The following is an 11,724-nucleotide window of genomic DNA, read 5'->3' as shown; positions in this document are numbered from 1 at the left end:
CCAGCCTCTCCCCATCCCTCTGCCCCCACCCAGGAGCTCCAGGGCAGCCTCTGACTCTCATTTCGTGAGCTGCAGCAGGGAACTCCCCCAGCGCTCCTGCTGCTCCCTCTCCACGCTTCCCAAACTCATCCCAGCTCCTCTGTTTGCTGCACGATCCTGGAGCACACGCCGAGCTGGGACTGAGGGTTGTGCCCAGCGATGATTCAGACTGTCCCTGGCACCAGGAACCCAGCCTGGGACCTGCTGGAGCTCCTGGAAATTCCCCCTGCCACAGGAGTGAGCTGCTCCCATGGGAATTTCTCTAGACAGAAGCATGATTTCCAGCAGGCAAAGCTCAGGGAAAGCTGCCCCTCACTCCGTGGCCACCTCTGGTTTTATTTTTATTGCTCAGCCTTTTGGGTAACTTTTGAAACTTCACCGTTGGTAAAAAACCCTTTTGGTCACTCTCTGTCCCTCTCAGACACGAGTTTGACAGACAACAACTCACCAGCATCCTGCCTCTGCCCCTCGGGTACCTCCACCTCCTGAGGAGATGTCACCCACCAGACACAGGAAAAAGGGAGAGAAAGAGGGAAATGAGGGGAAGGAAAAGAGGAGGGGAAGGGTAAACAAGTTTTCCCAACTGGAGGGAGCAGAGAGGCCTGAAAATCCCAACCCTACCTGTGGGCAGCACAGCCCTAAATCTCCCTGCAGACTGAGCCTGAAAAAACAAATTAATCATCCTGCAATGTCCCGAGCAAAATGCCCATAAAATTTCATTAATGCTTATGACAGTTCATAAAAATGATCAGTAGGGCTGGCAACTCCAAAATAAGGTGGAAATAAGTATGAAGATGTTTTTACTGTAAGCCTGCTTTGTCATTCAGCTCAGCAAGCTCATAAATAAAAAAAAGATGGAATTACACCACCCGGAGAGATGGGGAGGAGAGAGATCCCTGAAGTTTTGGACTTGTCAGGGACACACAAACAGATGTTTTGCTCAGGCAGCAAAAGGAATGTGTGGCTGACACAGCTGCTGGGCCTGATGGAGATGAGGGCTCTTTAAATACCCCAAATTCCCCTCATTTTCTCCACTCATCAAGCCGCCCGCTTTGAGCTGATGAAATATTAAAATCCTCAGCTGAGCAGCTTTGATTGGGGCTGGGGCAGCAGGGGAGACCCCGAGCAGAGGGAAGGGAGGATCCACAGGAGTCCCTCACATCATCGAGGTGTTCAGGACACGTCCAAATCACTCCAACCCCACAGAAGGGTGTGAGGGGGGAGCTCAGAAAACCTCCAGCTCCAGGACCACGCCCTTGAAGCTTGGGATCCAGAAGCAGGTGGATGTGGTTCCTTCTTTGATGACTGTATGGACTAAAAGCTATCAGGAATCCTTCCCAAGGCTGCACCCAAGCCTGTCTGTGTCTCAGCAACACACAGAGGCCTTGAGACGCTCAGTTTATCCCAAATCCTTTAGGATACCCTACACAAGGTCCATGAGACCCCTCTCCTCTGCGGATAAACATGGCCAGAATTACACTTAATAAACTTTCCCCCTTTTCTTGTAGGTATCTAACAGCTTTTCTCAGCTTTATTTGGAATATAATTTGAGCTTTAAATGAAAGTTATCAGCTGCCCATTCCCCTTTACCATTCGAATCTCTGCTAGTCCATAAATGGTCTCCTCTCCCTACCCCACCCCTGCAGCCAAACAAATCTTCCTGGGAATGGATGCAAGAGCACAAAGTGCTGCTAATGAAACGATGATGACATAATTAATTCAGATTAAGTAACACTTTTCAGCACTCCACATTTTCTCCTTGTTTGGCCTTATCCCTCCAGGAAAGGGAGAAGCCACTCAGGTACCTCTGCTGTGCCTGATTCCTTCAAACCCAGGATGAGGATTGAAGTACTTCCCTGAGCAGCCCATTCCCCAAACCCAGAGCAGAAATGCTCTGGATGGGCTGAAGGCAGCCTGATGCTGAATAAAAGCCCTCCCCATACCAGGCTGACACATCCACGGTGTCTCACTGGAGACTTTTAGAGCTTTCCATAGAGTCAAGAACCAGCTTTAATCATCCCCCAGAGTCCCCAGGAGTTCTGGGAACAGCTCTGCAGGTCACACACAGTCGGGATCTCCCCAGTCTCCTCCGCCCTGAATTTATTTATCTGATGGGCAAAACCCACCTCGTTCAGCTCAACATCAGCTTTTCCAGCTGGGACCACGAGAGGAATGGGGACTGCCAGAGGGTGAGGGCAGGTCCCCATCTGGGGACATCTCTGGTCCCTGTGCCACTGCCTGGGTTCCCTGCTGTAGCTCCAAGGCTCTCCTCTGACAAAGCCCAGCTCTGGCAGCAGCACCTGCTGAAGGCTGAGGCTGCTCAGGGGTCACATTCAGCCTCCAGCTGCTAAAAACTTCCTCCGACCTTTCAGTCCCTGCTTCAGCTCTCGGAGATTAGAAAGCAAAAGCTTACTAGGAAAAAAAAAATAAAAATAGCCAGCCCCAAAGGCATCCCCTATCAATCCTGAAAGGGCAGGGCAGAGCAGCAGGGTGCTGTGGCACTCGAGAACGTCACCTGTGTGGCACAGCAGAGCTCTCTGCTGACTCAGGAGCAGCCTTGACACCTTCACAAACAGCTGCTTTTCAATCCTCCCCTGCTGTCCTTTCCTCTCCCGGGGTGTCTTTCCAAAGGAAGGAGCTCAATCACTGATTTCCCCTTTTGTTTGCTTCTCCCATCTCATTTCCCAGGTATTCTGCATCTCCTCAGTCCCCTCAGCCTGACTTGTGTTCTTTTTCCTCCTGCCTCCCCTGTTCCATTCCCACTTAAACCCATTTCCTAAGGGCTGCAGCTGCACCAGACCCACCCAGCCTGCACATCCAACACTCCACTTTGAGCACTGCTGCTTAAACCCAGTTCTGGCTGAGGGGGAGTTTGTGCCTGGCTTAAATCAAGGCCCAAAAAGGGCGTTTTATTCAGATTTAACCACACGTATCCACGTGCACAGGGACACACAGGCTCTTGGCCAAATGTCTCCTGTCTAAACCACATCCCAACCCCGTGGTGTCCAACTGGGAATGCTGGTTCAGTACCTTGGAAATCTCTGTTTAACCTCTGGCTGTTAAATGCATTTTATTTGCTCTGGGCAAATGCTGCCTTTGTTTTCCTTCCCTCTCCTTATGCAGCCTTCACGTGGGATATACCTGGGTACAGCATTCCCTGGCAGGCCCAGGCAGCTTGGAGTGTCCCCTCCAGAGGCTTTTTGTCCCTCTGGCAGTGAAGGGACTCTCCCCCACTCTCCTGCCTCCTCTCTGTCCGTGTTTTACTGCAGTGCAGGACTCTGGGGGCAGAAATCCTGCCTGGGATGTCCTGCAGAACTCACTCCTGTGCTCAATGTCCCGATGTGCCTCAGTTCTCTGCCCTGCTCTTTGTCTTTGCACAGCTTTAACCAAATCAAACCCACCTCCCTTTCCTGCCAGCCCCTCTTTAACCAGGGCAGCAGCAAACAGCCCTGGAAATGGGGATGGCTTCATTGCAACGAGGGTGTCCTGGAATTCCCAGAGCTATCCCACCCTGAGCTGCACCAGGACGAGGCAGTAACACACCCTGGCCTCGTATCTGCTGCTCACTCCCCTCCCTGCAGCTCCCTCAAGACATCAGGTGGCAACAAAGGGAAGGAAAATCCTTTTCCTGCCCACAACTCCTCTTTATTGCCCGGTTTATCTCCATGAGATGCCTCCCCTCATCAGGGTGATCCTGCCTGGGTGCTGAGAGGGGCAGAGACCAGCTCTGAACCTTTGTGTTTCAAAACTGGACAGGCTTAGCTTGAAATAAAAGCAGAGCATCACTCACTGACCACATTTCAGCCAATTATTCCAGGCACAGTGAGTCCATACGAGAGAATTCAACCTTAAACAGGAAATTCTGGAGGAAAAACGAGCTGTAAACATAAACCCAAACCTGTACCGACTTCAAAGCTTAAAAGGGAAAGGAGCAAAGCACCTGGCAAGGCACAGAGAGATCCCAATCTCCCTTCCAGGACAATTGCCTGATCCTCAGTCTCTGGTTCTTTGTCTAGGCAATGATTTGTCCCCAATTAAATGGCTTTTTATCCAGGGCAGTGCCTCCAGCAATCCTGAGGTGGCTGAATCCAATGGATCCAGGTAGCCTCTGACAACTTGAAAGGAAGATCAAAGACAAACTGGTGGCAAAGGGGGAGGGAAATTCAGGGGGCAGCTGCCAGCCCTGCCTGATTTCAGGTTCCGTGGCGGCTCTGTGCACCCTGGGGCATCTCAGGGATCTCCTGCCACAGTCTGGGGATGACCCAGGAAACTCCCCCTGCTCAGCCGTGCAGGGCACTGATAAAAGAGGTCAGCTCAACCTTTTTGCCAGCCCATGGTAGATTTGAGATCTCTTTTACAGGGCTGTGTGGCAATCTGGGCCACTCAAATATGTAAAATCTCCTTCTGTACTGCCATATAATCACAAAATCCTTCTTCTGCCACACAGCATAACAGGTTTTTTCCTTCTAAACGGGCTGGATGGGCAACTTTTGACAGCTGGACTCATCAGGAAAAGCAAAACTTCTGTTCCCAAGGGGAATTACTGAAGTTCCTTCCAGGACAGAGCTAAACTGAAGGGAACAGCCAAGTTGAGGAAGCCCAGGAAATGCATTTGCCATAAAAATCAGACCATTATTTTATTCTGTGCATTGCAAGTTCAGAATTATTCTTTTTAAGACGGGGATTTTAATTTCCAAAGGTGCTGGCACCCTCAGCTGCCATTGTGCAGAATCATTGCTCACAGGACCATTAATTAAGGCACTGTCAGCACTTCCATCCCAAACCTCTGCCTTTTAGGAGTTTATAACTCAGCCATAAAACTCTGCTCTGGGCTGATATTTATCATGAAAGGGTCTGCCTGGAAGGAATCCATCCTTTTGTGTTTGAGAATCCCAAAAGCTTCGAGCAGCAGACCAGGGGTTTTATTCTAAGGGCTGCCTTTCAAAAACCTGGTTTTATGGGTGCTGGCTGAGCTGGGCCTGCTGCACCACCCACTGTGGGGTGGGGTTTGTGCTCTTAACGCTGGAGAATTCACAAATCACGGCAGTTGATGGTTCAGAGCCACAGTCTGTGCTTAGGGAAATACCAGAGAATTCCTCTGCGCTCACTGGTCCCTGCTGGAGCGTGAGTCCACAGGGATTTCCCACCTCCATTGCCATGGCCAAGGTTTATTGACACTCCAGTGCTCAGTGAAAGACATGGACATGGCCCTCTGCTCCAGCAGCAGTAGCATTTTCCCTTTTCCATCTCGAACCAAACAGGTTCTGACTGGGCTGCTCTGTGCCAGCAGATCCCACGGAGCAGATCCCGAATGCCACAGCGTGGATGGAGCACTCCCAGACCCTCACTCTGCACTGCCCTGCCCTCATCTGCCTCCTCCTGGTCTCTGCTTTCTCCTCCCTGAGAGGCTTCACAGCTGCTCAGGTTTATTGTTCTCATTCTAGAAAAGGAGCCGTTTGCTACAGCTCAAGGGCTGCATCCCGATCTGGCAGTCCAGGATGAAAGAGACCTTTCCAAATCCCAGTTTTTAGCACAAGTTTCTGCAGCTGGATTTTTAAAGGATTAGAAGAGTTTGTGAGTGCTGGCAGCACGTGGAGATAATGCACCAAGCCCAGGGTATCACCTGACCCAGAGGCCACAGGGGAATATTCATGTTTGCAACTGGAGAGCTTCAATTTATGAATTCCCACCTTCAATTTATGAATTCCCACCTTCTCAGGACCAGAGTGAACACACCAAAACTGGGCTTTCTTTACAAGTCTCATCAATTCTCTCTTCCAGTGTAAAAGGGACTGTTTACCTCCCAACTCCCCCAAAATAAAAACAAAAGAGAGGATGTGTGGGAAGGGGAGAAGGAGGAACAAAGGGAGGAAGGAAAACCCCCCAGCACTGACAGCAACATTCATTCCCATCCTCCAGCATCCAGTAACAAATCAGAAACTCTCAGCCTACCATACAGAGAGGTGCCCCAAAATGGTACCTGCAAGAGGTCTCTCGGAAGGAGATGTTTAAATCCCAGTGGGTGTGAATCCTGTCAACAAACAAACAAAAGAGAGGTCAATGGCACAGGCTCAGCGCTCATCTCCTGCCCCTCAAACCCTGCTCCCCCCTGGGGACCCCCACAGCCCCTCAGCCCCAATTCCTGCCTTGTCCAGCCCCACTTGGAGCTCTGAGTCCACAGCAGGACCCAGGAGCTGCTCAGCACTGAGAGATCCTTTCCTTGCTCCATCCAGACCCTCTCCTGCTGCATCCAGACCCTCTCCTGCTGCATCCAGACCCTCTCCTGCTGCATCCAGACCCTCTCCTGCTCCATCCTGACCCTCTCCTGCCGCATCCTGACACTCTCCTGCTGCATCCTGACCCTCTCCTGCTGCACCCCCTCTCCCTGAGCGCTGCAGGGGCTGCAGGGTGCTGTCTCAGCTCCCAGGCCCCGTTCAGAGGAGGCAGAACCCCCAAACGTGTCTGCACCGTGTTCCCTCCCCAGCTGGAAATAAATTATCAGCAATTTCCCACCTCGGAAATTAACTTGGCGTGTTCTGTCACTCTGCCTGTGACAGGCAGGAGTAGCAGGCTGGGATGAACAATATCCTAAATTAAGGCAGAGCAGCCGGGGGGGGTTGGGGTTTTGATGGATTTTTTTCTCCCCTCAGCCCCAGACAGCCTCCCCAGCACCCCAGGGGTGAGGCAGTGCTTGACCTCTGTGCTGGGTGTCCCCTCTGGAGCTCTGCTGTCCCCAGCTCAGGGAAGGCTGTGCCCAGGCCGTGTCCCTGTGTCACTGTGATGGATGACAGCCCCAGCCCCCGAGAGCAGCCTGGCAGCAGGGCTGTGTCCTCACACAAACCCTCTCCAGGGCTGCCAGTGCCTGCCAGGGACCCTCTGCTGGCTGTGCTGGCTCCTGGCTGGGGCTCACATCAGCTCCTGCAGGTGCAGGTCCCCGAAAGGCTGCAGAGATCAGAAAGCCAAAGGCACTTCTGCACGTCTGGAGCAGCCCCTCCTGCCCTGCCCTCGGCAGGAAAAGCAGCTGTGGCTGCAGAGCAGGAGGAGCCTCATCCCAAACCTGCTGGAGTGAGAGAGAACCTGTGCTCTGGAGGGCAGGGGCTGTGAACTGTGCCAGGAGACAGCACCAGCTCTGACCCTTCCTACTTCCACTGAATCACAAGGTCAGCTCTTTCTTTGGGGGGAGAAGGTCTGAACCTCCCCATTTTCCAGCACAGGCAAAGGAAAAGAGAGGAGAGGAGAGGAGAGGAGAGGAGAGGAGAGAGGAGAATATTGCCAAGGTTGTGCCCACGTGCTCTGGTTCAGCTGCCTGCCCTGCAGGGACAGAGCTGGTGAAGGTGAATTAAGGATTTCTCTTCAACCAGCACCAGGACCCCTGGGCACTCAGCGTGCCCCGGAGCACAGGACACAAACAGGGCAATCCCAGGGCTGCAGGGCAGGTGTCCTGGCAGGTGCCACTCTCCGGATGCCCGGCTGGGTGGACAGAGCTGGATCCTTTCTTCTCCCTGCTCTTTCCAGTTATCCCTGCCTCAGCTTCCACACTCTCCCTGTATCCACGTCAGCACCCAGAAGGCTGAGCAGGGAGGGAACAGGGATTCAGGGAATCTCATCCATGGTTCCTGGAAGAACAACCTGACAACTGCAGCAGGAGACTGGCACTTGGGGCATCTGGGTTGGTCTCCAGTACGGAATTGCTGCTGCAAGGGTCAGGCCCAAGGAGACGGGCAGAGCTGCCAAGAGCACTTGTGGGGCAGGAGCTCATTTCCTTCCCTTCTTACACTTCACCTTTTCTGCTCTCTCACATCTCCTTCCTGGGCAAGAAGGGATTTCTCGCTGTGTGTGACATTTTACCCTGCAGCATCCCTGGGAAGTGAGCGGCCATTTTCCCTCTCCCTTCCCCTCAAATCCAAGTCCCCATTAGGTCAATGACACCTTCCCAGCACTCTGAGCAGGTGTTTGAGCTTTACTCTCAGCCACACGTTGTTGGGGCTTGGACAAAGCTGCTCCTGACCCACCCTGTTCTATCTCAGATGCTGTTACTGCACTTCTCTTCTTTCCCTCCCCTCCCACACCAATGGAAGAGGCCACTCTTTTAAAACAGGAATTAAATGCATGAACCCACAAGATAATGCTGGGCTTAAATCCAGCAGCATGTGAGGATCTTGCTGGTAAAGCTGAGCCTTCCTCCCTGGCTCCCCTGGCTTTCATCTGCCCGGAGATTCCTGGGATAACATCACGGAGATCCTGACAGGCAGTTTGCACCTGGGGGTGGAAAAGCTCCCAGGCTGAGGTAATGCATTTATCAGGGCTGGGTGGAATCTCCCTGTGAGGGGAAGGAAGTTAAAGCTTCCCAAACTACTGCAGAGCGATGGAATTTGTAGAGTCTAATTTAGAATTACAGAATCATTAGGCTTGGAAAAGCCCTCTAAGCTCATCCAGTCCAACTTTTAATCCAGCACTGCCACGTTCACCACTAAACTGTGTCCATAAGTGCCACATCCATGTGTTCCTTGAGCACTTCCAGGGATGGTGACTCCACCACTTCCCTTGTTTGGTGTCTGGGATAATCCAGAGGCCAATAACAAAAGCCAAGACTGGCTGAAATTTTAGTTCAGCTTGTTGGGGAGAGGCAGCTTGGTCAATAGTCTGTGAGAAAAGAAAAAGGCTTCCTGAAGGCAAAGTTTCTGCCTGAATTCTGCTCCGTGCTCACTGCACCAGTGCAGCTCTGCCAGTATTACTGTGACTGAAAGAACTGCACAGGTGACACTGACACAGAAATGCCCAACACTGACGCCATCCTTCTCCCCAAACAGCAAAAGCGATGCTCACAGCCAGAGAAACATCCCCAGCAGAGAGTCAGGACAGCTTAACCAGACCTGGGAGTTCAGCAACACAACTGCTGCTTGTAGGCAGCGCTGCAAAGGAGCAGGATTTCCAGGAAGCTGGAATCTGAGAGAAAGGAAAAGGATTTTCCTCTGCAGCACCGTCCCAACAACCTCCAGAGCTGAGTGCTGCAGTCTCCCAGCACAGGGACACTTCGGGAAGGAGCTGGGATCAGCTGGCATGAGCTGAATGCTCTGGCTCAGGTGGGAGCAGCGGGTCCCTGCCCCTTCCCAGGGCTGCAGAACAGGACAGGGAAGGTTCTCTCTGCCTCACATCTCCTCTGAAGGCCACGGGCAATGCCCAGCATCACAGAGGAACCTGCTGTCCAAGGCTGAGCTGAGGGACCAGCCAGCAAATTTCCAACTCCTGTTCTAATCCCCAGAGTCTTTCCTTCTCCAGTGCCCAGCCCTCAGAGCAGCAGGAAGCCTCCCTTGTGCCAGCAGTGGAAGGAAACACCACAAATGGAATTGGGAACAGGAGAAAAAGGAAGAGGCCAAGTGCTGAAAGCAGTGATGCAGGTGCTCATAGTGCCTGTGCAGGGGGCACGTCCAGGGCAGCAGGAGGAAAACACAGGTTTGCTGAGGCCTGGCCTTGTTTTCCCATCCCAGTTTAACCTATTTCTGCTCTCAGTGGGGGCCAGCAAAGCCCTGGCCCCTGGGGGAGGACACAACAGGTGAATTAGGGCAGCAGCAGATGGGGCACAGTCCCTGCCGGGCCCAGCTGTCGTGTCTGGGCTGCGGCGCCTTTGTGCTGCTGCTGCTGCTGTCCCCAGAGCCACCCCGGCCACCAGGGCCAGCACGAGGGGGGCAGGCTGCTCCCCACTATGGCTCTGGAGAAGCTGGAGCGCCCAGTCTCCCCCTCTTTGGGACAGGGGGGCTGGGGGACCCCTGTCCAAGGGACAAAATGCTTGGGAGTGCTGGGGGTGGGAGCAGGAGATGGTCCCTGCCTGGGCACCGAGCACTGAATTCCTCTTTCTTCCCTTATTGCTGCACTCACAGGAATCCTGCCTGCTCCATTTGCCCCACAGTTCCAGCTTTCCCCCCACACTGCAGCAGAGCTCCCAGGAGAAGGAAAAGAACAACTGTACAAAAGCAGTGAGAGTCTAACCCAGCCGGGAAGAACGCTGCTCTCCTCCAAGGAAATAAAACTTAACCAAGAGACCTCCAGACAAACTGATGGAGAGCTGGGGGATCACTGCCTAAGGACTGCCAAACATTTTTCCTTCATTTCCTAATAAACAAAGCAAAGCAATTACAGTAATTAAAGATTTAAGATAAGAGCACTTTATATTTGGGGGGCCCAGCATTATCAATTATGGAGTTATCATGCTGCTCTCCCTCCTAATGAGACAATCTAGCACTGTAATTTCGCAGCATTAAAAGCATAATTAAAGGGGGCAGGAGAAGCGGGCAGTTCACCAGAACTGATTAGGAGGGTTCCCTGTGCTCTGTGGCCCCGAGCACGGGCACAGCCCAGATCCATTCCCCAAACACCTTTCCATTTCCAGCAGATAACCCTGGAACACAGCTCCTGGACAGCTGCAATGATAAACCCAGGCTTTAATTACAGGAGGGTTTTATGGGAAGAGCTGGTTGCTCTTTTGTCTCCCTGCTCCAAGCCCTCAGCTGCTGAGGGTACCAGCATCTGTCGGAGGTAAGGGGGAAAAGCTGATCTACTCCCAGGCAAGGAACACATAAAACACCAGGAAAGCAATTACAGGCCTTCAGTTCCCTCTGCTCTGTTTTTATAGGGCTTGTCTCAGGACCTGAGCCCCGGAATGCATCAGAGGGAGATGACAACCGAGATGAGGTGCAATGATCTGCACGGGAGGCTGAGGCACGGTGCCTTTAGGGGTTTATTTTCCTGGAGTTACAGATTTTCTGCAAGTCCTGGTTTTTCAACGGGGTGAGAGAACCCAGAATTTTGCAGCTGAATATTGTGGGCACTGAGGCCTCACAGGAGAGGCCAGGTCAGTTACCAGGACCTAACTCAAGACAATCCTTTCTCCTCTTCCTCTAAGTCTGCGGAATTCCAGGATGAATGTTTATGGCACTGGGAAAAACAGGATCAAAATCAAGCAGTTACTCCTCCCTCCTGCAACTCCATCACTTCTCCCTCACTCCTAGAGGCTCTCAGGATGCTCTGTAATCAAACACAGGACCCCACACCTTGCTGCTACCCCTTCCCAAACTCTGCTCCCCAACACTCAATTCCCCTCAATTTAAATGACACCAGAATTTGAGCACAACTGAAAGCAGAAGGCAGGATTTGGGGCCCCCACACCTCTGTGGATAAGCCCACAGACGATTTCTTGGTCGTGCAGCTCCTTGGCCACAAAGACACAGAGCCCTGGGCAGGGAGTGAGGCACAACTGATAATGTGCAAATCCAGACCCTTCAGTGCAAACTCAAGGCCACACAGAGCATCACTCACTCCGAACACGAGTAAGTGAAAATACCCCCCCCAGCTGCCCTTTGTGAGCTGAACTGTGGCATTTGCAGGGTGGTTTCAGCCCCTGGGGGTGACTCCCTGGGGCAGCACTGCCTCCCCAAGGCTCTGCCCGATTTCTGTGTCTTTGCCCCCACACGGACAGGGCAGTACCTTCTTTTCATGATACTGATGTGCAGATCCTCCTCCTGCTTCACTTCGGGGTGCTGACCATTGCTCTTGTCGCTCTCCTCGCTGTCCTCACTGTGTGAGAAAATCGAGCTCAGCTCTTTCTTGGGGATCCTGGTGGGGGGCAGGGGGATCGTCCTCTTCTCTGCCAGGCGGCCCCGGTTCTGCGATGGGTTGGGATGGGGAGGG

General features: G+C 52.7%; 1 protein-coding gene across 1 annotated transcript in view; it reads right to left on the bottom strand.

Moving 5' to 3' along the window:
• Positions 1-11,724, bottom strand: part of SAMD11 (sterile alpha motif domain containing 11) — a gene marked incomplete at its 5' end in the record, with an annotated part of 82,596 nt that overhangs the window by 37,442 nt on the left and 33,430 nt on the right. The window contains 2 exons of the mRNA XM_017743968.1: positions 6,020-6,070; positions 11,521-11,699. Of these exons, the coding sequence (XP_017599457.1) occupies positions 6,020-6,070; positions 11,521-11,699 (230 nt within the window). The remainder of the gene's footprint in view (positions 1-6,019; positions 6,071-11,520; positions 11,700-11,724) is intronic.

The sequence above is a fragment of the Corvus brachyrhynchos genome, unplaced genomic scaffold (genome assembly GCF_000691975.1).
Source record: "Corvus brachyrhynchos isolate BGI_N302 unplaced genomic scaffold, ASM69197v1 scaffold68, whole genome shotgun sequence".
Taxonomy (NCBI): Eukaryota; Metazoa; Chordata; class Aves; order Passeriformes; family Corvidae; genus Corvus; species Corvus brachyrhynchos.
Note: the sequence above shows the minus strand (reverse complement) of the source record. Positions and strands in the feature narration are given on the sequence as shown.